This window comes from Podarcis tiliguerta (assembly GCF_965153285.1).
Source record: "Podarcis tiliguerta genome assembly, chromosome: 10".
NCBI classification, from domain to species: Eukaryota; Metazoa; Chordata; class Lepidosauria; order Squamata; family Lacertidae; genus Podarcis; species Podarcis tiliguerta.
The window spans coordinates 39,539,446-39,565,833 of record NC_139543.1 but is presented as its reverse complement, the minus strand read 5'-3'; the positions used below and the strand labels follow the sequence as shown (position 1 = coordinate 39,565,833).

Sequence of the window (26,388 nt, the reverse complement as noted above, 5' to 3'; positions counted from 1 at the left end):
AGGAAACCGGCTCCTGCTATCTATTAACAGAATCTTAGTCCACTTCCTAACTTGGATTAAAAAAAAAAACTACTTAAGTCTGGTTAATTACATTAGTAGTGCAGAATGTACTACATACCATAATTCACCCTATTAGAATAGCGACTTCCTTTATATATAAGCTTCATTTTTCCTTTTAACCACCTGCTTATGGGTTTCATTTACCTCAGTACACGCCACAAACTTACAAAAGAGGGCCTTATTTAACACACTTGCAGCAGCTATCAGACCTTGCAACAAGTTTCATCTCTAACACTGCTTAGCTTTCTTCTTTTTTTTTTAACTGCCAGTTAACATTGTTTAAGTATTCTTGATGAAGAAGCTGATAGAAATGTGCAGGAAAACCTGTTTGCCTGGATAATAGTAACACTGAAGTATCTCTACCAGAAACTCAATAAAGTAAACAAGCAGCAGAGGGCTACAAAGGACAGAGAGTACATATGGGAGCAAATTTGGGTGAGTGAGGCTTCCCTCACAATCTAGGCCAGCCTCCCTGGATTTGTCATGGAGGGCTAAAATCTTGGTGACCCTGGGTCCTACCTCAGGACTGAATTCCCTATTACTGAAATTGCATATATTTATTATATTGTTACTTGTCACCCCAATCTCTGTCGAGAGGTACACAAGATTACAGGGGGTCTTGGAACTCAACTAGGGTCTGTGTTCCTTTGGGGGAAATGAGGTGTGCTGCAGTCTACAGTGTCTTTGAAATATGATTTATTTACACGTATTTCCACTGAAAGCTTTCAATGGAGAGAGATTTCATGGCATCCACATCTCAGGAGGAGCCTAGCCTTCACAGCAGCCCAGCATTATCCCCCAACCTCTAAATTTCAAAGGGATGCATTTTTCCTGTGTGACACCATGCCCTGCCTGTTACCCCGGCAACCTCCCATTCTCAGCTTTGCTATTGTCTCCTGTTGTCTTCTGCTAACTGACACATAGCTCGAGGAAAGACAACACCTGCCTGGGGCTACTTAGAAATACTTTTATTTTCCCCAGCGCCCAAGGGCCCTCATCTCTGCCCTAGAATCTGCAAAGCCCTTTTTTGTTGCTATTGCTTTCCAGCTTGTGTAGTTTACTGTGGATGGTCTTTCGCATATTCCATGGCAGAAACAAGTAAGCAATGGGCTATGAAAAGCTATTCCTCAGACTACATAATAATAAACTTATTATTCACTTCAGATGTGGATGACTGTGAAAGGAATCTGACTCGAAATACAGAACTGTACACTAAAGATCTTTGCAGGGATACTAAAAGCTTACCACATTATTAATATTAAAAAAAATTCTAATAGTCTACCCAAAGGTTTTAAAGCTGGAACACAAATACGAATTACTGCACATTCTAAGTTTACCAGATTCTGTTCTTACTGTTTCCAGCTTCCAGCACAGAGCATCATTTTTAACTGTTGTGGATAATCAGTCCAGTCAGCTAGAAACCAACCAACTGCATAGCAGCCTGCTCTTAAGTGGAATAATCCCCCATTTGTGCCAGTGCCACAGGATAAGGGCATTATTGCCTTCCATTGTCTATAACCTTTTCTGACTCCCATTGCATTACTGGTAATAAATATGTAAATTTTTTGCTTGCTTTCCTGATACTCATTTTGTGTTTTTATGGTTTCATAGCTCACTGAAGAGAAACAATTTATATTTCCCTGTGAAAATTTGCTTGCAGTGTTGTTTTTAAATATAAGGCTTTAAAAGATTAAGAACTGGTGGGGGAAATACTATTGCTGCAGGTCACACTTGCTTATCAGCTGTATATTTTGGCAAGTTGTTTGCTGTGCATTTGGACACCTCTTAAGATATTGTAACTGAATCTTGCCTGATGGTTTCTGATATCAAAGAGATTCTCTTCCCCATTGCACATATCACAGAAGAAGTGCCACACATTATAGCAGAGATGAAATTCACACCAGGATTTTTGTTTTATTTCCTATTCCAAATTTTAATTTAAAAAAACCGAGTTAGTTTTGAAACTATTATTTCCAACTCTCTCCTCTATTTTCACAAAGTATTTGTTTGTTTGCTTGCTTGCTTGCTTGCTTATTTGCTGAAGCATTGACAATGGTACACCCTACTGGTTGGCAGCCAATTTATGGAATGCAGACCGGGGTGAAAATGACTTCTTCATAAGTTGAATTGAATCTGAGATAGTTGCTGTAGCCCCTCAAATAAACCAGGACCGGAAGCAGCTGTAACAGTTATTCTGAATCTATTCAGTTTCCTCTGCAAATGTTAAATTGCAAATAATACTTGTGAAGATAATACCTGTGGTTGCAAAAGTCTCATGCAAGACATTTTGGACTTCAACTTTTATTAATCTTTTCTAAATATATATATAAAAACTTGTACTGCTCCCTCTAGCAAGTCCACCTTTGTACCTAGAGTGTGAGGTGTTTAACTTGCACTCCTGCTTCTCCATTGCAAGCTGTCTCCAAATTAAGTACTTTTTGAGTTCCTTGTTTTAATTTGGCTTTATTTCATTGTCATGCCATTCTGTTAGCTGGTGTCTGAAAGCCACCTCGTAGTTATAATTGCATTTAACAGTGGCAGGAGAGACAGGAAATAAAGGTGCCTGTCCTGGTTTGCTGGTTTTTTTAAAAATAAGACCTCTATGATGACATTCAGGTTTTTCTTATCCTCCTATTTCCACTGGGCTTGCATATAAACAGCAGATGGTTAAGTAAATAACAAACCTATTTTTGCTGCTAGCTTTTGTTTTGGGGGAGGAAGAAAAATGGAATGAATAAAGTGTGCAGCCGATGGTATGTATGTACATATCTCCTTTATTTCACCAGCTTCCAACTTGAAAGACATGGTTCTTATTAAATGCAAATAATATATTATATTTGGTGGAGGCTGCAACCACAAGTGTTATCAATGTGTCCTCTCTCTCTCCAGTAGAGGTCTTGTCACATTGGGGTGTGTGTGTCAAATTTCTTTGAACCAATCAGTAACTGAAAGAGTTAGGACACAGGAAACTGCTTTGGGCTGATAAGACTATTGAACTCTTTTGCTCAGTATTGTCTACTAACTGTGACTTCCAGGCATTGAGAAAGGAGTGAAATTACATTAGCTTTTGAATTTCTTTTAAAAACTTATGTTCCGCTTTTCCCCACTAGGTGGACTCCTAACAGCTCACAATTTACTTTTTAATGGAAGAATTCACAGCCAATACAGAATCTTAGAACTGCAGAGTTAGAAGGGAGTCAAGGGTCATCTAGCCCAACCCCTAGTCATCTAGTCCAGGAATTCTACTCACAGCCATCCCTGGGTGTGCTTGAACCACCAACCTTCTGGTTAACAGCCAGAGACACTGACCCATTGTGCCACAGGAGAATTTGTTATCCCAGGGGGGCCCCAGAAGCAACTTTAGTCCAAATTACTTTCTTTAAAAAATGGGTTGCACAACGCAAAATTATGAGGGTTTTGTTGTGTATATTTCAACAATCCCAAAGTTTGAGAATCAGTAGCACAGCTGTTGTAAAGATGGTTGTGAAAAACCCCACTAAAGAAGCTAACAGACCTCATTGCTGGTTGAGAAGCTTAAACTTCAGGGTCACAAAAATGTAGGTCTACCACAGCAAACTATGCCAAGTTCTTAAAGAAATGGGAGTGCCTGATCACCTCATCTGTCTCCTGAGAAATCTCTATGTGGGACAAGAAGCTACAGTTAGAACTGGATTTTGAACAACTGACTGGTTCAAAATTGGGAAACGATTACGACAAGGCTGTATATTGTCTGCCTGCTTATTTAACTTATATGCAGAATTCATCATGCGAAAGGCTGGGCTGGATGAATCCCAAGCCAGAATTAAGATTGCCGGAAGAAATATCAACAACCTCAGATATGCAGATGACACAACCTTGATGGCAAAAAGTGAGGAATTAAAGAACCTTTTAATGAGGGTGAAAGAGGAGAGCGCAAAATATGGTCTGAAGCTCAATATCAAAAAAACTAAGATCATGTCCACTGGGCCCATCACCTTCTGGCAAACAGAAGGGGAAGAAATGGAGGCAGTGAGAGATTTTACTTTCTTGGGCTCCATGATCACTGCAGATGGTGACAGCAGCCACGAAATTAAAAGACGCCTGCTTCTTGGGAGAAAAGCAATGACAAACCTAGACAGCATCTTAAAAAGCAGAGGCATCACCTTGCCAACAAAGGTCCGTATAGTTAAAGCTATGGTTTTCCCAGTAGTGATGTATGGAAGTGAGAGCTGGACCATAAAGAAGGCTGATCGCCGAAGAATTGATGCTTTTTAATTATGGTGCTGGAGGAGACTCTTGAGAGTCCCATGGACTGCAAGAAGATCAAAAGTATCCATTCTTAAGGAAATCAGCCCTGAGTGCTCACAGGAAGGACAGATCGTGAAGCTGAGGCTCCAATACTTTGGCCACCTCATGAGAAGAGAAGACTCCCTGGAAAAGACCCTGATGTTGGGAAAGATGGAGGGCACAAGGAGAAGGGGGCAACAGAGGACAAGATGGTTGGACAGTGTTCTCAAGGCTACCAGAATGAGTTTGACCAAGCTGCAGGAGGCGGTGGAGGACAGGGGTGCCTGGCATGCTCTGGTCCAAGAGGTCACGAAGAGTCGGACACGACTAAATGACTAAACAACAACAACCATTGTTGTTAAGAGTGGTTTACGTTCATATGGTGGTACGCTGAAGTGACTGCAGCATTGCCTAAAGGAAAAATAAGATGAAATGTGCAGCAGCTAAGAGTGATGCTCTGATGCAATAGTAGTTCCAACTTGCATGCAGAAATGTTGATGCATGCTTAGCACTGCGTGGGCACTGCCCCTTACACGTCAGCATGGAGAAATGAGGTAGTCTCAGATTATGTGGAGCAATCTTGAACGTCCAATCCCTGTGAAGGTTCAGATCACGTCCTAACTGGTTTGCTCTTGTGTAAGCTTTCAGAGGCAACGGACAGCAGTGCCGTCCATCACACCACGGGGCAATGATATGATCGGATGGAACTTACTACAGCGCCTCTTTATGCTTGCACAACACCCCATTGCACTAGCAAGTAGTCAGCCCCCAAATACTCTTTGCAATGAGAATGGGATGCAAATGTTAAAATAAGTGATTAGAAACTGACTGTACTATAAATATGCAAGTCTGCTTGAACTTGTGATGCCACATGCTTAAAGATCAGTATATATTTTAATGAAGTGTAGCAAGCAAGCTAAATACAAAGGGATGTACCACAAGAAAAAGGAAGTTATCCATAATTCTGAAGTCAGGAAATTAGTTCTGAGGAACTAAAACTAATGGTTTTGCAATGCATGGTCTTAGCACAGAAATTTCAGCATTGTAGATTTAATAAGCAACTCATGCAGAAAGCAAGATTAAGTAAGCAACTGGCAATGAATATAATGCTTTTCATATAAAGCTAACACAAGTAAGACCATTAATTTCTATAACCAGATTTTTGTGTGTGTGTGTGTGTGTGTGTGAGAGAGAGAGAGAGAGAGAGAGAGAGAAACATAGTTCCTTCATTTTCCTAAACTAGCATATCTTTGAACTGATAAAAGGGCCTTAAGAGAGAATAGGCTTCCATTTACAAGTTTCTCAGTACCCAACACCTAGGAAGAGACTCAGATGCCCATGTTCACACCCTCCTTCCCCACAGTGACTTCACTTCAGAGAGGCATAAATAACCAATGAAATGAACACATGACAAATAGAGCATTCTATTGACAGGTTGTATGATAAACTTTATATTACTGCCCTACTGGAAAAATTTTACAAAATGATACAAAAATTACCCAAAGTCAAACAAAACCTGACTCAACTCTTTACCAGAATTTTTTGTGTGTGGTATCATTTTATTTCTTACACAAGGAAGCCAAAAGCACCACATATAAATCTTCAGTGCCCTACATCTCAATTTGGCTGCCTCGAGTTTTCTTCTGTGCTGAGGACTCCAGTATAACATGGATTTTCAGACCTGCACACAGATGTACCTATACAGATAAAAAAATAGACTAGTTTGTCCTTTTTGTTGTTGTTGTTTATATTTGTAATTTGTGGCTAAGATCAAGTGTAGAACCTTTCGTTAAGAAACAAATGAATACAATTTATTTAAACAAGCAGACCTGATCCAAAGATCCATGTGGTTATCTATGAGCTGGGCACATGGGAATCTCTGTATGTGCTAAAAATCAATGATTTTAGGAAAAATTATAAGGATTGATGTTTTTAGATATCATGTAAGCTGCCCACAGTGGCTGGGGAAACCCAGCCAGATGGGTGGGGTATAAATAATAAAATTATTAATTATTATTATTATTAATGGAAGAAGAGTCCTCCTCTACATTCAAGTTCCATCCCAAGCCACTCCAACAGGTGAGCCACACAGTCCAAGTGGACAGTTGGAATCAACTATCCGTTTGCCACGATTGTGAATACTATTCATAATTAATAACCCACAATTAATTTTCATTATAAATTTTGAAAACATAGTAGTCTTGCAAAATTCCCCCATCCCTGATGAAACAGGATGGCACTTCTTTAATCAAGTAAAATGCACTAGCACTAATCTCAACCTAAAATATGAATTCACTTAATGATGCCACTCTATGTTTCCTGTAATCGCCTGAGGTATGAATAATGAACTTCTATTAAAAAGCTGCTTTTCAGCTTAATATCATTAGCCATTGCTGTAAGCATTGCTAGTGCAAAACCGGCACTTACTCTACAAGCAGAGACAAGTATTAATAAACCAGTAGGTGAATTGTACATGTTCGAAATAGTTGCTGTAAACTGTATTATATATACTGTACAGTATAGACAGAGCAAAGAAAGGAAGGAAAAAACTTAGCACCTCCCCGTCGGGGAATCGAACCCCGGTCTCCCGCGTGACAGGCGGGGATACTCACCACTATACTAACGAGGAACCACTTGGTCAACTCTCTTCTTCTGTCAATTTAAATTCTTCCTCCGGAGAATTCGCGGTGTGCCATAGGATAACCGACTCATCCAAACAGAAGCCATTGAACGAGGCTTTCCCGTAGTGGATTGTGGGAGTAGTAGTCCGCCCTCCCTATTTTCCTTAGGATCTCCCCATCTAAAGAACTGTCTTTCCCAGAATCCCTTTCCCTTGACCCCGCCTCACGAGGCGGGGCCTGTGGCCGGCAGGCCGGCTCTTAAGCGCCGTGGGCCGGCTGGCGTGAAGGCTAGAGCGCAGCCATGGCCGAGGTGGATCCCAGCTCCTTCGCGTCGCCCGGCTGCTGCCGCACCCACCACCTCCACCTGCGCTGCCGCGTGGACTTCGCCAGCCGCTCGCTGAGGGGGACCGCGGCCCTCACCGTGAGGGCGGAGAGGGACAGCCTGCGCCGACTGGTAACTTCTTCCCTGGACGGGCGGGGCGCGGGGCTCTAGGTCTGTAGGGAGAGGGGAAGACCGGCCGTCCCCCGTCGTGGAGCCGGCAGGAGGGCAGGCCCCTCTGTGGGGCGGAGGGAGCCGGGCCGGAAGGAACCCCGGGAAGCCGCACCGGCTGGAAAGTTACTGGGTGACACCTTCTCCTTTGACGCCTCCTTCGTACCAAGATAATCTCTCTTTCTCCCTCCTCCTACCTGTGGGCGCGTTTATCTTAGAGGAACCCAGCGGAGCTTCATTTGGAGCAGTGGTTCCCAACCTTTTTTTGGCCATGCCCCTCCTAAGTATCTCTAAAATCCTGATGCCCCCCGTGACATATAGTTTATTATTCAAAAATTGAACTCCTGTTCCCGTGGAGGAAGCCTAAAAGGCCACTAACTTGGTCTAAACAAGCTTCAAAATTGCCCCCCTATGGGGCATGTGCCTCGCATTGGGAATCACAGCTTTGGAGGAAACGGGCGGAGGGATTGTGCGCAAAGCTGGCTTGGGCTTCTGTTTTAAGTTGGTTTGTCTTAAGCAGATGCTCTTGAGGCTGGCGACTTTCCCTCGTGGCTGCAGCATTTGCATTTTGTTTCCTTGGAAGTTGTACTTTGTCACGCTGGTATGGTAGGTGCTTGCAAAAGCAAGTTCCTCAAGGGCTTCTCTCTCTAAACTTAAGTGGCCTAGTCCTTGATAAAGAACTGGCAGCGATTGCTAAAATCTTTCGGTTGATTTGTAGTTGGAGAGATCGCTGGATGTTCTAAATTGTAAACAAAGATCCAAGTCAAGTTTCTCAGTAAAGAGAATCAAGACTTGCATACCAGTCTGTCAGTTTCTGGGATACTGTCCCTAATGATTACACAATATCCAAAAAATACTTAATGCACTTCAGGGACTGATATACTTTACTTGGTGCTGCTGTTGTGTAAATAAATGTATGATTTATAATAGTTTCTTTTACAAGTTGACTCTCCTGGCCACAGAAATGGGTTACACCTGGCCCAAAAAAATCTTAAGTGTCTTTGTTCCATCAGCTGTTTAGTACTTTGGAACAATGCGAGTTTCTGTTCTTTGTAAGTACTTGAAGGCACGGAGACTTAAGATTGTTGAATGAACAGAACATTTAAAGTGAAATACAGCTAACTCTAGATACTGTGTTTTCCTACATCTTAAAAACAGATGTAGAAAACTGGCCACAATATAGCTGGAATTGTGTAGCTCTGAAGCAGATAATTGTTTGTGCTGGGCAGATAAAGCTTTGCAAGATGCTTGTCTTGTATTCATATAGCACCTAGAGATTGATAGCACTGACTATTCTGAAAATTGAGCTGGTCAGTCCCCTTTGTCTTGGCAACATAATCCTTTTGCATGACCATGAGGAAAAGCCTGTTAACAACATGCAAGGAAAGGCTGGGCTACATTTTTGAGCCTTTGTAAATGTCTGCTTCTCTGTTTCTTTGGGAATTTATGAACAGATAGAATTTATACTGGCCATTTGGCCATTTAAAATATTGAATATATTGATTCAATTTTCAATATATATTAGTGTGTTTGTCAATAATAGCTCATGATATCACTTACAGGTTTTGGACACAAAGGATCTAACAATACACAAAGTGGTTGTCAATAAGCAAGATGCACAATTTGTTCTTGGGGAACGTCATAGCTTCAAAGGAGCACCACTGGAAATCACGCTACCGTTTGAGTTGGGAAAGTATGTTCAGTTTATCCCCCTTTTCTAGTCTCTTGACGATCTTATCTTAAAATGTGCTAGATTAAGAGGCCGTGTCATGCTAAACTAGCAGTTGTGCTTGTGTAATATTGTAGCATATGACATGATGCCAGACTTGAAGAAATTTGCTTAAGAGTCTGGCAAAATATACTTTGGGCCCGTATAGGTTTTTTCTTGCTGTAAAACCTGATAAGACTTGTTCCTTGAGGTAGTTATGACTCATTGTCCTGAAATTCTAATATACACCAGTCAATGTATTTGTGAGTTGGGGCTACTGTTGCTCATGCACGAACAACTTTGTAGTTGTTTGAATGGAAGATTATTTGCCCACTACATATTCTTCATTAACATAATTAAATTGCTTGGCTGTTAAAATTTTAAGAAAATGACTGCCTAAGTTTGTCCCTAAATTTGCAGTTACAAATTTAAAAGTTAGAACTTTCCAAAGGTGATGGAGGTATAACATCTGAATGCACACTATTCCAATATTCACAGGGGGCAAGATGTGGTTGTAGAGATCACTTTTGAAACGTCTCCAAGGTCTTCAGCACTCCAGTGGTTCACTCCAGAGCAGACATCGGGGAAAAGGCACCCATTTCTCTTCAGTCAGTTTCAGGTGAGCAAACCATTGTTTTCCTTCTCTGCTATGGGCAACCTTTTCCCACATGTTACTTATAGTTTTGTGTATCCTGCACTGCTTCCACTTGGCCAAACGGTGCCTGTCAACTGAAATCACTTAAGCCAAGACTGTCTGCCACAGACTCTCTTAAAGTATATATCATACAATCTTAGTGTATTGGGGGAGTGAGTAGCAGTCTGTAAAGGCTCTCAGGATCCCATTGTGTGATAACTTCCCATTGCATAGTGGGTACATTGGCTGGGTGCAAAGACATAAAAGACCTCGGTTATATTGGAGCTGAAGAACTGATCCTGGTTCTTGCATATCTCAAGAAATTGAACATTTTTAAAAAGAAGTTTTATGACCTGGTGGCTAAGAGAACAGGGTCATTGTGTCTTGTGAATCTTGTGTACTATCTTCTAAATGTCAGACATTTATGGTTCAACACATTTGTATGAACTATAATACTAAGTGCAACTGTTAATAGGGTTGTAATTCTTTACCAAAGGTCAGAAATAAGCTGATAATAGTGTTGAACAAGATTTGCAAAACGAAATCGTTTTGATACTTAGAACATCAAACCATTTAATTTCCACCAAAGTCAATTGATGATGGAGGTGCTGTCTAGACTTTCCCTGTGGTCTTCGGGAGATGAGCAGTAAAGGGAGAAAACTTTACCCATTTCCTAAAGTCCTTGTACTGGGGTATGAAAATAACTTAGTAGAACCATTCCTGTATGGAGCTTGCTTTAGATCGATCCATTAGGTGCAGGATGAAGCAGATGTAGGATGTGCTACCAGGTACCGTATTTTTCGCCCTATAGGACGCACCGGCTCATAGGACGCACCTAGATTTTGGGGGGGGGGGGGAATGGGGAAAAAAATTTTCCCCCCAGGCGCGGGGCTGGGGCGGGGGAAGCCCGAGCTTCCCCCTCCCCCAGCCCCCAGAACGGGACCCAGAGCAATGCCGAAGCTGCGTGCAGCTTTGGCCTCGCTCTGGGAGCTTGCGGGGCTGGAGGAGGGGGAAGCCCTCCGCCAGCCTTCTAACCAATTCGGAGGACAGCGGGAAAGGCGCGCTGCGCCTCTCCCGCTGTCCCCCGAGTTTGCGGGGCTGGCGACGGGGAGGAGCAGGCTTCTCCCCCCGCCAGCCTTCTAACCAAGTCAGGCTTCTCCCCCCCAGTTGGTGGGGCTGGCGGTGGGGCTCTCCTGAAGCCTGGAGAGGGAGAGGGGTCGGTGCGCACGGACTCCTCTCGCTTTCCAGGCTTCAGCGAAAGCCTGCATTTGCCCCATAGGACGCACACACATTTCCCCTTCATTTTTGGAGGAGAAAAAGTGCGTCCTATAGAGCGAAAAATACGGTAAATTCAGAGAAGCTCATAGAATTACACAGGAACAGATATGGTAGGGAGGGGAATGCTTGATAGATGCTGAATTTTTGGATAAAACACTTTTTTGGGGAAAAGTCTAGGAAATTTCCTGTTCAGTTTTCCCCCAGAAAACCCATATCACTGGTTACTGCCTTTTTACGATTACTTGGAAGCATGTATGTTGTATAAAGTTCTGGAGGGTGCTCTGTTATAACATTTTTGAAGCAATGTTTATAATGTGGTGAGGCAATCACAAATAGTACATGTGCTTGTGATCTTACTGGTCCACTTGCTTTTCAAACTTCAAATTGCCTTCTAAACTAAGGGGCATTTGATTGGTAGACTGCAGTAGGGAATGTGAAATGTATATATGAATTTGAAGCAGGCACATGAGCCTAATTAAATTGTGCCTAGAAGTGGTTACTTGGGGGTATTATGCTTTTAATGGTAGCAGTGTAGTGCAAAACTTAAATGTAATATTAAAAAAGTGTTCCTTGTGCATTACTATATTTGCCTGTAAGAATCGCAGCCTGTAATCTGTGTCACTTTGTTTTTTAGGCCACACACTGCAGAGCTGTTCTTCCCTGCCAGGACACTCCTTCAGTGAAGCTAACATACTATGCAGAAGTAGGTGAACCTGAAAGCTTTGTACCCCTGAGGTGCAAACTTGGCTCTCTTATTTAGCAGTCATGCATAATCTCAATTAGTGTATTGGTATTCATTAAAACCCTGCCACCAAACTGTGCAACTTGAGTGAACATGCAGACAAAAAACCTGAAAATGTATAGCAAAAAACTCTTGCATTCTTTGCAGGTACCCAACTGTTATTCTGTTTGTAAAGCTTTGGTGCACAAATTTAAGTGTCTACTACTTTATAAGATTCCAGCTGGCTGCCTTATCATGCTCTATCTGGAAGGTGCCACTGTCTTTCAACAAATAGATGGGGTTTGGAGAACTAGGTGTTAGTACAGACCCGTGTGCTCTGTGTGCTGATGTCACTCGTGCATGTTGCAGGGCATGTGGACGCCCCATGGTGTGTGTGCAGGGCCACTGTAGAACTTGGGGAGGCTTGGCTCCCACGGCTCCGCATAGATGGTGCGCCTGTACAGACCAAACAGTAAGATTCTTGCTTAATCAAACTTGTCCATTTCTATAAATTATGGCTTATGAAGCCAGGATAGTTATTTGATCTGGAGCCACTCTTGAATATGCAGAAAACCAGTTGGTTAGCCTCCATTGTAAGAGGGCGCCATGGAATAGGTTTTGACAGATTTAATTTGCAATGTTGGAAATAAAATAATACTTTGTTCCATGGAGGATGGCCCAGCAGGTGAGAAACCCTGCCATCTAGTGTCCAAAGGCAGGAAAATTGACTTCTGGAAGCAGCTGGTCTTGTGCGTCCCTTTTCCTGCCTTTTGTGGTTTCTCTTTTTAGCTTCAGTTTTTTTCTTTCAAGTGGATTTTTTTTCCTTTGACTGCTTCTCTCTCCTGGGTTTGGGTGAGTGTGGAAGAAATGTTTGTATATAAAAGTGACTCTGTTTGAATCCAACAAGCACTTGTCAAGCTGTCTGTTTGTTCTAGTACTTGGCAGAAACTGCTTAGGATTCATAACACAGGAATCTTAACAAATCGGCTAAAGTAAATTGGCTGAGTAGAAGTTTTCCCCGCTATAAGCTTACAGTAAAACCAATTTCTATCTTCAGGGAAATCCTTAAAGAAAATGTTGCTAAATAAAGGAGGCTTGAAGATGTTTGTTTTCCCAGCCCAAGGAAGCCAAGCTCTCTGGCTTTGAAAACTTTCTTCTGAAATTGTGCTTATGCTCCATGACATAAGTCCTTTGAACAATTGAGCCATTCAGTGAGCTGGGTAGAGTTTGATCTATTTGCTTATCATCAGACTTGCGTGGCAAATTTGCATCAGATAATTAGGAACACATGAAGCTGCTTCATACAGTATCAGAATTTGGGTCCTTCTAGCTCAGTATCGCTTCCATCAGGGGTGGGGAACCAGTTTCAGCCCATAGCTGGACAACCTTCCAGCGGCCACATGCTAGTGATTGGCAGGGCTGGAGGCAAAAGTGGGCAGAACAACACTGTGAATGTTACCTTTGCACAGTAAGCTAGTTCCTTTATACTTTTACATCCCTCTCTATCCTCCATCCATGAAAGCTTTATCAGAGTTTGGAGACACATTCCAGCAAGGCAAAAACAGTCAAGGAGGTTGCAGAGAAAGTCTGGTCAGGGGTGTTGCTCAGGAGGGGGTGGCTTGGGGGTGGTTCTCCTAGCATTCAGACAAGTGACTCTCCGAGTCCTGCCTGGAGATTTCAAGAACTGGACTTGAAATTGTAAAGCATGTTCTCTCTCACTGAGCCACAACTTCTTCCCTAAAAGAATGGGCACACTGACAGCAGTCACTTGGCTGCATCTTCAACATCTCAGACTGATCTGGGCCCTGGACAAGGGTTTCTGGAAGGGCCAGTGGGATAATTATGTATCAGTAGAGAATGGCCACAGACAGGTTTCATGTAAATTAGTTGCCAAAGCCTGCACCTCAGCAGTAGGAGCCATGGAGTGCCTTGAACTCATTGCTTTCCTAAACCTGAAAACAAGAGGATCTGGCAGGTGACAAGTCATGTATAGACTGGACCACATGACATCTCCCCAATCTGGCCTTAAGAAAAATCTGAGAAAAGCAGGCATGTCTTTCCAAGATCCATGCAAATATCATAGTTTGGATAAAAGGATTAAGGATGCATGCATGAAGTACATTTTTTAAAAAAACTTGCCCTTCCTTCTTCCTTCCCACTTCCTTTAAATTCCTATAAATGTTAATTGTTATTGATACAAAATACAAATGCATGTTACTATACATCATTTCATATCTGCAATTATTGCAATAATTTTGGTAGATACACTTTGATACAACTTTGTTAATATACTCAGAAATGTTTATTTATTTTAATTTTATGTAATTGTTGCATGTCATATGCTCTAGTGTAAACAAAGGTAGATGGCTATATCAATGCTGCAGCCATGTTAAAAAGTTTAACGCTGATAATGAATAAAAACTGTTACCAAGAAAAAGAGGGGAGGTTAGGAAAGAAGAAAAGTGTAGGCAGGATCTTGAGGGTACATGTTGCAGCCACACTGCTGAACCCAAGGAGGCCTGGGCATGACCAGTGCCTGCTGGGAAATCACTGGGAAATTCCATGTGCAACACTTTGAATTCTGTAGTGGAAGAAGATGGGCGATAAATGTTACCAATAAATAAAGCAAAGAACATTTTACAACCTAGTCTCATGCAAACTGTCTATGCTGCAGCCTCAACCCAGCAACTTTTCAAGTTGCTGCGGTGTTGCTGTTTGTGTAAATTGCACCTTAGAACACACTTAAAACATTCAAGGGTATAATTTACCCTTGCCTATAAAGAATGCTGTAAGAAACAGATGGATATAAAGTTAAGTTTATTGGAAGTCAGAATCTCTTGCTTACCAGCCCCAGACACTTTATTACCCATAACCAGATGGCAGAGTGACAAGTTTTGCATCATTTGTGCCAGATTTGTCATGATAAGCACTTAAATAGCTGAAGATGGAGGTTGTGAGAATGCAGTTTCAGCATTTAGAACTCCAGAATGTGGAAACTGTTGTGGCATTATTAACATAGCTGACTCAACATTTTAACATCAAATCCACATGTTCTCCTTGAGAGTATCTTTCTTTATGCATTGCAAAACATATCAGAGGTTAATTTTGTCAGAAATCTGGAGAGGGATATGTTGGTGGTTGGTTGCTCAATGTTGGGTGCAGGTTCCTAGTCCTCTGTCTTACGGGCTGTTAAGCCCTTGCACAGCTATTTTTTTTTAAAAAAAGAGTTGATGGGGAAAACAAAGCAAGCCAGGACCATGGGAGGCAGTTTTAATCTTTTATCCTCTGTCACACTTCCAGTCTAATTTGGGGCAGAGGACCTGCAACAGTTCTTACCTGCCGGAAAGTGTTTTACTGTCCACACTGCTCAAAGTGTACGTCTTATGGGTGTCTTTTTGCAGGAACAGTCACTGTTCATTCTCTCCAAGAGATCAGTATGTAACAGGGAACCAAAAGATCAAAATTGCACATTGGCATGTGTTACTTCTGATCAAGTAACTTGATGTTTGTCATGACACCGGGGAATGTGTCACTTAACACTACTGAAAAACCCAGGTGTGAACATGGCAGAAAATAAGGGGAGCTTTCAGGTAAGGCGAGAAGTGAATTATTTCTGAGCTGCACTGCTACAGAATAGCTGTTCTAGGGTATCATTGCCTGCAAGGTGTGAAATAGTTTAACATTATTAAATAAAAACAAATGTATTTTTGTACTTCACTAGATATCTGTTCCGAATGAGCTGGTGGCACTTATGAGTGCCAAGAGAGATGGAGACTTGCCTGACCCAGAAGAAAGCACAAGGAAGATATACCGCTTCATACAAAATGTAAGCCATTATGCACTTTCAGCCCACAATGGCCGGTTACATAATGTAGATATGCATCATTGGATAACTTTGGCTTCAGCCTTGTAGGTGTAAAATATGTGACATGTAGCACTGTTATTGTTTCTATTATTTTTCTCTCCTTTGGGGTTAGGTTCCAATACCCTGCTATCTGATTGCTTTAGTTGTTGGTGCTTTGGAAAGCAGGTGAGTATTACTCAATAACTGTAGAAATTCCTCGATTTGTAAAGTGTAGAAATTGCTTGAGCCTGTCCTCTCTCAAGGGCTTGAGAGTGGGCTGCAGCCTGTTTATTAATATTGCAACAATGTCACTTTGGAGGATGGTAAAAATGAACCAGTAGGATTCGTATCTGAACAGGAATCTGAATGCACACTTCATCTGTTGTTCTACATTGGCTGCTAACAGAATATTAGAGTTCAATCTAGCTTGTGACAGGCAAGACAACTTTCTACCTTCCCTTTCTAATCACTTTGTATGCAGTAAGAACGGGCTGTTTTGGAAGCGATTTCTAGAATTAGATGGTATTTTGTTGCTTCCTCACTGAAGAATATAGTTGAGCTCCTGGAAGAAGTAGAAGTTGCAAGACAGATGTGCATAAATTGACTGGTACATGCACATTGCTTGGGCAATGCATCTTGGCATCAGTCCTTCCAGGTCACTCCAATTGTTGGGCTACAGAATACTTAAATAAAGAGGAGTGTGAATATCATGACGAAGTATGACAAAGGCTGGCAGGGAGAACTTGCTTGCAAAAGGGTAAAGTGTTGAAGAAGGGTTTGGTGAAGCCCTGTCGCCTTCTCCTAATGCACAAACTCTGGCCAGGATATGGACTTATGTCTGCGCCAATCTTTGGAACCAGAGGCAATTAAAGGAACTGTTCACATCAGCTATTCCCTTTCAATAATGCTTTTTACAGCCACTCGCTTGCCCCAGCTACTAAAATGTCCACAAACAGCTGCATTGAAATTTTCGCTAAGAAATAAGCAGCCAGGAAATCCAAGATGGTATTCCTGGTTTTTCTGACTGAATTTTGTTCTTCAGGGAGATTGGCCCCAGAACTTTGGTGTGGGCTGAAAAGGAGCTTGTGGACAAATCTGCATATGAATTTTCAGAGGTTAGTGAAAATTATGATTATATGACTTTGGCATATTGTGAAAAGATGAATAGCTGGTAGAGGCAGTGACCATTTTAGGTACGTCTAATTTACACGTAGTTGCCGAAGCACAGGTCCTTTTGGACCTGGAGGGGAAGGCAGAACGGGCAGGGCTTAGCTGACATTTGTGGGGGCTGGGAATGGAGCCCCTGTGCGAAATGGTCATTGCCTGTACTTAATTATTCCTTAGGTGGCTGTACATTTTGCATAAGAAAAGCGAACGAGTGTTCTCCCAAGACCCTATGTAAAGCAAACATATAGCAAGTTTGAACATTAAAAGCTAATTGACTAAGCTGACTGCATTCCCCAGCTTCAAGATAGTCTCAGATGATCACTCCACAACTCTCACCTGCATATAAGATGACTTGAAAGTCATTGTATCCTACCTCTATCACAGTTGTGTTTGTATTACTGTAATTCAAAATGCCATATTTGTGACAGGTTTGTAAGTTCTTTCCCACTTCTTAAAATATGAAGCCACTTGTATTATTTCCCCACTAATAATGACTTTACAGACCTCCTGAATTGCAAGTCAGGAGGGACTTGGTTTCTGTTGTCTGAGTAAAATTCATTCTGTACAAACAGGTCAGTTACTATCCTGTCTGTGATGTATCTTATCTCACTAATTGGGCATTACCTGTATATATATTAGAATCTATTTTAGTTTCCTGACCTTTTTTCAGACAGAAGCCATGCTGAAAATTGCAGAAGACCTAGCAGGTCCTTATGTATGGGGTCAGTATGACTTGCTAGTGTTGCCACCATCATTTCCATATGGTGGTATGGAGAACCCCTGCCTCACTTTTGTGACTCCCACATTACTGGTAAGTGTGTCTCCCTCTCTTATGGGTTACATTACATAGCTTTCCTTAGGACATCATATTAAGACCAATTAGAGTTTGGGACTTGCATGGTGCCTTTCATTTTGCTAAGTGACCTTAACTTAGCCTGAATTGGGAAATGATACTATATTAAGCTTTCATCTGACGTGGATTAGAGACGTAACTTTTTGATCTCTGTTTGCTGCAGGCTGGTGACAGATCATTATCCAATGTAAGTATAAGTCCAGCTGTACTCAAGTATTTATACTGAAGGTGCTCTTTTCCCCTGAAATCTAAACAAGGTGCCTGAAACATTAGGTGCTATGTATGTTTTCTAAGCAGTAATCATACTTGGAATAGACGTAGACCCACTGAAATGAATGAAATTTATTTTAGAATTTCACTAACATTGGAGATCACCTACTATTTCTCACTGTTTACTTGTCTTGTAAGTTTTTAAACTTAAACTTCAATATTAAGAAACCAAAAGTGTTACAACTTTATAGAGTTCTGCACAATACAAACAGTTTGCTCAGTTAACACTTAGACCAACTGTTCTCAAAACAGTACGTGAACTAAAAAAGACAACAAATTAAAAAGATAATAACAGCAGTGGTAGTAGCTGCTGGAATGGAGTTTGCTGGTGATCTGGAAACCAGATCTATGGAGCCTCACTGGGATATTGTACATTAAACCTGCCTTGGAACAAGTGTGGTTTTATTTTTATGTTGTAAGTTGTTTGGGACCCTCTTCTATGTGGGACAAAGGCCAAAGAATGTATTTAGGATCATGGAGTTGCTAGTGTTTTCCCCCCTTTTTTAAAATAAACAGGCTTCTCTATTGAAACCATAATAAAGCTGAAACCAAACAAATTTACAAATGTGAGGTTCGATGCCACTAAAATGTGTAACAAATTCAACAGTATTTTGCATTTTTTAATTTCAGTGGAGGATAACCCAAATACCTCCATAAAAACAGAAGCAACTTCTCCATGGTTATTACCATGTCTGCATGGGGCCAGTTTAGGGCATCTTTGCCACCTAAGTGGCACCCTCCTTTCTGTTACAGATATGTGTGTTTGTGGCAAAAGAGACCACTATGTGCTTATGCCACTTCTATACATTTCAGGTTATCGCCCATGAAATTTCTCATAGCTGGACTGGGAATTTGGTAACAAACAAGACCTGGGAGCATTTTTGGTAGGTGAAATCCAAGTGCTTTCAGGACGTACTTGGCTTTTCTTTTGGTGTGCGTTTAACTCATTAAAAGATTTCTCTAATTTACAGAAATAATGACTTGTGCGCTTGGTGTTTCAGGCTAAACGAAGGACACACAGTTTACTTGGAACGCAGGATCGGTGGCCGGCTCTTTGGTGAGCAGTTCAGGCATTTCCAAGCTCAGGGAGGCTGGAGAGAATTGCAGAACACGGTGAGTGCTTCTGGTTGATTTGCAGATTAACTTACACATAACTTTTCTTCAGAAACGCTGGGCACATGTAAAGTTAAGAGCAAATTTATTGCTTTTATCTGGTATTGCAGATAGAATTAATTTCTGCTCCATATTGCGGTAATTTAGAAAAGTTCTATCCTGCCTTTTGGCCTCTAAGGCAGCTTCCAGATTAAAAAGCACAACTTCAGTAAAAATTGGATGGAAATAAACAGTATATCAATTAAATAACAAAGCAGCAGTATAAGCATGGCATAAAATCAATGGGTAAGTTTTAAAATACATTCCAGTGCAGGAGATGAATTAGGATACAAATACTTTGTTACCCTCCGAAAACACACAAGAGGAACAACCAGACTTCTTTTGGGAGGAAGTTCAACAATCTGGTTGCTGGCAGGTAGAGTTCTGTTACAACTTCCAAGCACATCAGTTTCCAGCAATATGTGTCTCTTTCTAGATAAACACCCTTGGAAGCACAAACCCTGTGACTCACCTGATCCCTAATCTGAAAGAAGTAGATCCTGATGTTGCATATTCTTCTGTTCCGTATGAGAAAGGCTCTGCTTTACTACTTTATCTAGAACAGCTTCTTGGAGGGCCAGGTATTGGTTAATTTACCTTTAAATATGTGTGGCTTTTTTTCCTGTTGCAGCACTTTATTTCTGGTTAATGCATCTTATATGTTCCCAGATGTCTTCATTGGCTTCTTGAGGGCATACATCCAGCAGTTTGCATACAAGAGCATAGACACGGAAGACTGGAAGAATTTCCTGTACTCCTACTTCAAGGACAAGGTTAGGCGCTAATCTTCCAGTTTGAGATGCTAGAGTGTAACCCCATCAAGAGCAGCCAGCCTCCGATCCCTTTGGCTATGCAACAAATGTCAGCAAGAGTTATAGTGTCATAGGAAAGTAAACTTCCACCTAGAAAAAACTTGTACTGCAGGTACCCCTCTCTCCTAGAAGTTCCCATATTGCAGAGATATGTGTACCTCTCCAGATTAGCTCCCTGCTTACTTGTGTTTATCATGCAACAACAGTGTTAATTGAAAAGTTTAATCTGACAATGAGTCATTCTCCCCTCCCCCAAAAAAGTCCACTTTGCTGAATGATTTTTTGAGGGCTTAGTCTTCTGAAGTCTGTAGCTTTCGGTTTCACAACGCCTTCTCAATTATGCCATCTTTGCTGTGTCATCAGTGCGGCAAAATGCTGGTAGAACCACACATTACACTGGTCTTGTTATATATGGAATTAGGCATGAAAGGAGTAGAAGAAACCTCAGATTTCACCATTCAAGTTACTTAAATCATTTCATTGTATATGTGATTCCCATTAAAATTATCAATGAACAGTTAAAAACAAGTCTTCAAAAATATTGGAATCAATGAGTTCAAAGAAATAAAACACTTCCAAGATTTTGGATAATTTGTTGGTATGTTCATTTTAGGTTGACCTTCTTAACAAAGTTGACTGGGATGCATGGATGAACACTCCTGGCATGCCTCCAGTAAAACCAACGTAAGCACACAATCTTTTGCTGTAACATTTCTATTTGTTTTGAAAGAGCACCTCTGTATATTTAATAATAATCGTGTTTATTTAATTATAATATAATTTAAATTATTAAATATATAATTAGAGCTATTTATATAACTGAATTGATTAGAATTTAATATTCAATTATATATTTAATAAAAATATATCCTTGATTATATTAGATCCTTAATATAATCACTTTTCCTATTTTTAATTTTTTTATTTATCGTCAATTTTATACACACACACACACACACACACACACTTTATTTAACTTGATTTGATCCTTTTGGACTGGGGTAAGAAATGTTTTAAGTATGACTATAGCAAATGATCTAAATGCAGCATAAGCATGTCTCTTTCAATAATAAAAAATATTCCTCAAACACCTGCACAGTTTTGGTTATGCCAATTTCTAAATGTGTCTGCTCTATAAAATGTTCCTTTAGACTTCATTTTTCATTTTCTATTGTGGCTTGTAACAGTAATATAGTCTATTCTATTTCTTCAAAGCCAGATGTGATCAGTGAGGAGCATAAAAGAGAGCTACTCATAAGCTATATTGTAGCAGCTGGCAAGATAGAATTTGGATGTGTGCTCTAGATACAAATGCATGTGTTCTGTGTATGTTCAAGATACAAACCTTTTCTAAACAAGACATACTCATTTTTATGTCTTCACCAGGTATGATTCAACACTGTCAAATGCTTGTGTTGCCTTGAGTCAAAGATGGGTCAAAGTGAGTTAATGTCTCATGTACATAACGTGTTAAAGACATGTTGAGTGAATTACTTGTAAGTGTTTTATTTTGCATTGTCTTTCAACATGCATAACTGGGGATTCAATGCAATGTAGAATTTAGTAAAGTCAATTTATAATTGAGGCGAACTTCAGATTTTATTGAATTTTTTATTTAACTTCAGACTTCATATTTTTTTGACATGAGCTTGCAAACTTCTCTTACATTAGAGGCAGTAAATGTGGTATAGGGGGAGATAGGATGTTGAAGGTTGGGCAGATCAGATAAAGAGAAGGGGCTATTGCTCAAAAGCTAAGGCATTTTCTGAATCTTCCTTCAGGGTCATGGCTGCTGTCTCAGCCTGCCTCTCTAATCTGGTGCTGTTTTAAGAACAAGTTAGTCATAATACAGTACTTTATTCATGATTTGATTATGGATCGGGGGATAGATAGAGGTGGGTTGGGCTGATTTGATCCACTTGTGCCCATCTGGGTATCTACTGACAGATCAGCTGAAAGGTCACTGTAATTCATAAGGATTCCATGCAGATAGCATTCCTCACAAGAGAAAAGAATCCAGAGCCCTTGAGTTATTCTTTTGACTTCTATGTATCCAAATGGGGTTTTCTAAACAAATTAAATTCAAATCTTAACTTCTGGTGTTTAGAATCAAAGACAATATCCCCCTGTAATTTCTTAAAGGCCTGCTTCTCCAATTTCCTCCTAATTCTGCTTGTCTTATAGGCCACGGAAAACGATCTTGGCTCCTTCAGCTCAGCTGATATAAAAGAGCTGTCTTCACACCAGCTTATTGAGTTTCTTGCACTACTGCTGCTGGAGGTAAATATAGGCAAAAGGTGTTTTTTTACCTTTCAGGATACACGTTTGTGGCACCATCTTGTTGCGTTTCCAAGTTTGTAGAGTGAAATTTAGGGGAGCTTGGTATCCGTTTGTCTCGAGAGACAATGGAGGAGTGCTGTTGGATGGTGTCAGTTCCTGTTGTGGCTATAGAGACAGATGCAGGAGAGGCGTGTTTTGTTGCAGCTGGGGCAGATGAAGGCGCTCAGTTATTAGTCACAGCGTGTTCATTTCTCTCTTCCAATGACTGTTAGATCTTGTCATCTTAGTAGATAAGAGACTAAGTCTTAGTCGTACCTTGGTTCACGAATGCCTTGCGAGTCGAACGTTTTGGCTCCTGAACACTGCAAACCCAGAAGTGAGTGTTCCGGTTTGCAAATGTTCTTTGGAAACCAAACGTCTGACACAACTTCTGCAGCTTCCGATTGGCTGCAGGAGCTTCCTGCAGCCAATCGGAAGCCATGCCTTGGTTTCCGAACATTCTGGAAGTCGAACGGACTTCTGGAACAGATTCCATTTGACTTCTGAGGTACCACCGTACTTCCAGCTTATTGCTGTGCTTATATAGAGTTGTAGAACTACTGTGGGATGTTGGTATCTTGTCCTACAGTTCTGACCACCCTGAACAGTATACATGCACTTTGGCAGCAGACTGCAGAATGAGCGCCATTTTGTTGCTTACAACTTTGGTCTGTGTGTCATTTCAGAAACATGTGGTCCTATTGTGCGGACACAATGGCTTCTTGCTCTAGAACTCTAGAGTTGGCGCAGTTATTTAGAAGTGAAGAGTCATTGACTTGATGTTGCTTTTCTTCCTACCCCTCTGTACTTGTACCCCTCTTGTCTTATATTTTTAGAATCCTCTTCCAGTGAGCCATGTAAGACGAATGCAGGAAGTTTATGACTTCAATGCTGTGAACAACTCTGAAATTAGATTCAGGTTTGTAAAATGTTATGAATATTCTGAAATTTTACGAATGTAATGTACTGATACTATATAGTAGTAACTTTTATTTAAATCTGCAGTCGAATTGCCTCTTATATATATAAAATATAAATGAAAGCACAATTTCATAGAACTGAGCAGTGATGTGTGTGCACATTTATACCTGAGGTTGTAAAACAACTGAGAAAACAAATAAACCTGTTCGTCCCTGGTATAGGTCCCTGAAAGTAGTTTTGAATACTGTCCAACCAGGCTTAGCTGGTTGCAAAATTCTAAACTTACCTGCTTAGAGATACATGCAAGCATGTGGTTTGTGGGGCCCTAACATCTTGCCAATGAGATCCAAATTCATTGAATAAGCAATCTTAGATGCAGAATAAACTATGCAAGCATTTTAAATATATATAAATGTAAAGATTATTACTTACATCCCACATTTCCTTCAAAGAGCAAAGGGTGGTATAAATGGTTTGGTCTTCACAGAATCCCTGTGAGGTAGATTAGACTGTGACAGTGACTGTCCTGAAGTATCCCAGGTCCTAGTCCCAACACTTTGGAGACTGCTTGTTGTTAAACTTGGATTTTCTTGATCTTGACTTAGCTGACTAAAGGCTAATTCTGCTTTTCAGATGGCTGCGTCTCTGCATTCAAGCCAACTGGGAAGATGCCATTCCTTTGGCCCTGAAGATGGCTACAGAACAAGGCAGAATGAAATTCACTCGTCCTTTGTTTAAGTAAGGCAATTACCTAAGCAGGCAGGCAGTGGTTCAATATAGGAAGTTCTCTGCATCTTACATGTTAAATATGTACAAAGTGGTTCTTCAAAGATAAATGGTATTTGTCTTGATTTTTTTAAAAAGTCGTTTAAAATTAATTTTGTGGCGTCTATTTCAGGGACCTCTATAAATTTGACAAATCCCGTGCTCAAGCTGTCAGCGCTTTCCACCAGCACAAGGCTTCCATGCACCCAGTCACTGCGATGTTGGTAACCAAAGACCTGGGACTCGACGGACAAACAGCCCAACCTTTGCAGACCTAAGGATAAACTCTGATAAGAAAAGGACTTTCTTCTCCCCACTCTCTCCGTGAAAAAGAATCATTGTAACTTGCATGTTTGATTACTGAACTAGCTTTCTGTTCTGATGCTGAATCAATAAGCGCCCCCCTGCCCCCCACCCCTGATTATTCATGCTGGCATCTATATCTTGTGCCTCATTTAAAATTCTGCAAAACCGGAGAAAAATAAAATATATTTTGACACTGCATTTGGCACGTCACCACAAGTAGCATTCATAGTTTTGCTACATGTACTGCTTTATTTGAAGCAATAAATCTTTTATGATAAATCGGATCATCTTTCCGTATATTTAATTGCCTCCAGTTTACAGAGTATGACATGCAAAAAGCTACTGTCTAGCCCTTGCATTCCCAGTGGTGGGTGGGACCAGAACTGGTGTTGGGTGTGAAACACAAACATGCACATGCTCTCTTCCCCTCCATATATATACTCTCAGGCATACCCTTCCATTCCATTCCCTTTTGTCTCCATCCCCCACCAAGCAGTCACCATCCAGCAAGCTGCTAGCCTGCAGCAATCCAGTTGCCATAAGGAGAAAGAGACGAGGAACCAGGCAGACACATGCAGATGCTAAAGGCCTGAGTATGCAACACAGTTGCTTTCCACCATGCTCTGTTGTGAAAGGGACCATGACCTGAATCAGAAGGTTCTGCAGGTCTGATCTAGTCTCAGGGCTGCCCATTCTCCACCCCTCTTAGAGACCTTAACACTGGACGATAAAGCGGTTAAGTTTCTGAACTCCATTTGATCTCACTTGTCATGTTCTCTCCATGGAGGTGACTTAATCTGTTTTATTGTATGTAAGCCACCCTGAATGTTCTTAATTGAAGTTTTATTTTTTTAAATAATGGCAACATCACTTTCCCACTGTTTTGGAAATACATATTATCAGAATTCTGCCATATTTGTTACTTAAATTACCTTGTCTACAGAACCCTGAGTGGCTAACAACAAACAAGTATGAAATAGCAATAACATTTAAGACCTGAAAGTGCTACATAAATGTTCAAGGTCCTTTATCACCTAGTTATAATCGTTAACAGTTCTGTAAGGTAAGTCGGTGGTATTCTTTATGACAGCATAAACACTATCCCCCCCCATGCATTGCAGAATAATAAAAGTACCAACAGGCACGAAAGCAACTTAATCAGATATAAAAACAACTTAGTCAGAAATTGCCTAAGTTAAGAGCAGTTCAGTGAGAGCAACAATGTATACTTACATAATACAGTGCCCAAAAGACACATCTGAATTAATGATTAATAGTTAGCCCAACTACAAACAACTCTTGTTCAGGTTGCTGAAGTCTAAAGGTTGTTAAATTGCCATGGTTGACTAGTGCTGATTTTGTAGCTGGGATTGCAGTAGCTCATAGAAGTAATAAATTGTAGATCACATTTCTGCAGCTTGTCCCATCTTCTTGATAACAGTGTGCAGTGGCATAAGACACCTACCTGTTCTGACTTTGATGGTGAATAATGACATTCTCATGCTCACTGACTTCTTTCTGGTGCACATGCAGAACCCAGCTCCAGTGCTGCCATTTTTTGTCTTGATTTTTGAGATTTTTCGCCTTGCCAGATGGCTCTGCAGAACCTTCAGCATGGCTTATAACAAGCATGGTAAACCTTTCACCATTGCTTTTTCCTAGATGGAGTGTGTCCTTGAACTATGATAATTCCTCTTGCTCAGGTGGATTGAGAGGTGGGGGGGGAGGGAGGGAGAGAGAGAGAGGGGCTTAAATGCAGCCTGCTCTGCAACGGCAGCAGATATATTTGCCCGCTGTTGTCAGTGGTCCCCTGAAGACTTCCTCTAAGGTGGGGGGGGGGAATAACTCTTAAGCTAAAAAAAGATCCACAACCCTGACTTGCAATCTATGAATAAAAACAATAAAGTACAATGGTACCTTGGTTTGCATACGTTTTGGATTACAAACACATCAAACCTGGAAGTACGTGTCCCGTACTTTGCAACCTTTTTTTGGATTACGAACAATTTTTGGGGGGCGAAACAGTTTACAACCCGTTTTGGTTTACAAACGTACCTCCAGAACGGATTACGGTTGTAAACCAAGGTACCACTGTAATGGATAAAGACAGTAGAGCCATATTGGCTATTGGGAAGCAGCATAAAATGTCAACTGCCGCTTAAATAACAAATTTTTGGAAGGGTCCATGGGTCAGGTTCAAT

At 41.0% G+C, this 26,388-nt stretch overlaps 2 protein-coding genes across 3 annotated transcripts in view; one reads left to right on the top strand and one right to left on the bottom strand.

Annotated features, from left to right (window-relative positions):
- The window catches only part of SNRPF (small nuclear ribonucleoprotein polypeptide F), a 228,166-nt gene that overhangs the window by 149,172 nt on the left and 52,606 nt on the right, over positions 1 to 26,388 (bottom strand). The window lies entirely within an intron of this gene.
- On the top strand, positions 6,953 to 24,471 carry LTA4H (leukotriene A4 hydrolase). The gene is made up of 19 exons (XM_083401064.1): positions 6,953 to 7,401; positions 9,000 to 9,130; positions 9,644 to 9,764; positions 11,692 to 11,760; positions 15,500 to 15,604; positions 15,756 to 15,808; positions 16,665 to 16,737; positions 17,460 to 17,600; positions 17,806 to 17,829; positions 18,726 to 18,796; positions 18,914 to 19,025; positions 19,501 to 19,645; positions 19,734 to 19,837; positions 20,490 to 20,560; positions 21,263 to 21,317; positions 22,061 to 22,156; positions 23,032 to 23,114; positions 23,750 to 23,854; positions 24,015 to 24,471. Exons 1-19 carry the CDS (start codon positions 7,249 to 7,251, stop codon positions 24,157 to 24,159), a joined length of 1,857 nt encoding a protein of 618 aa, XP_083257190.1. The 5' UTR covers positions 6,953 to 7,248; the 3' UTR covers positions 24,160 to 24,471.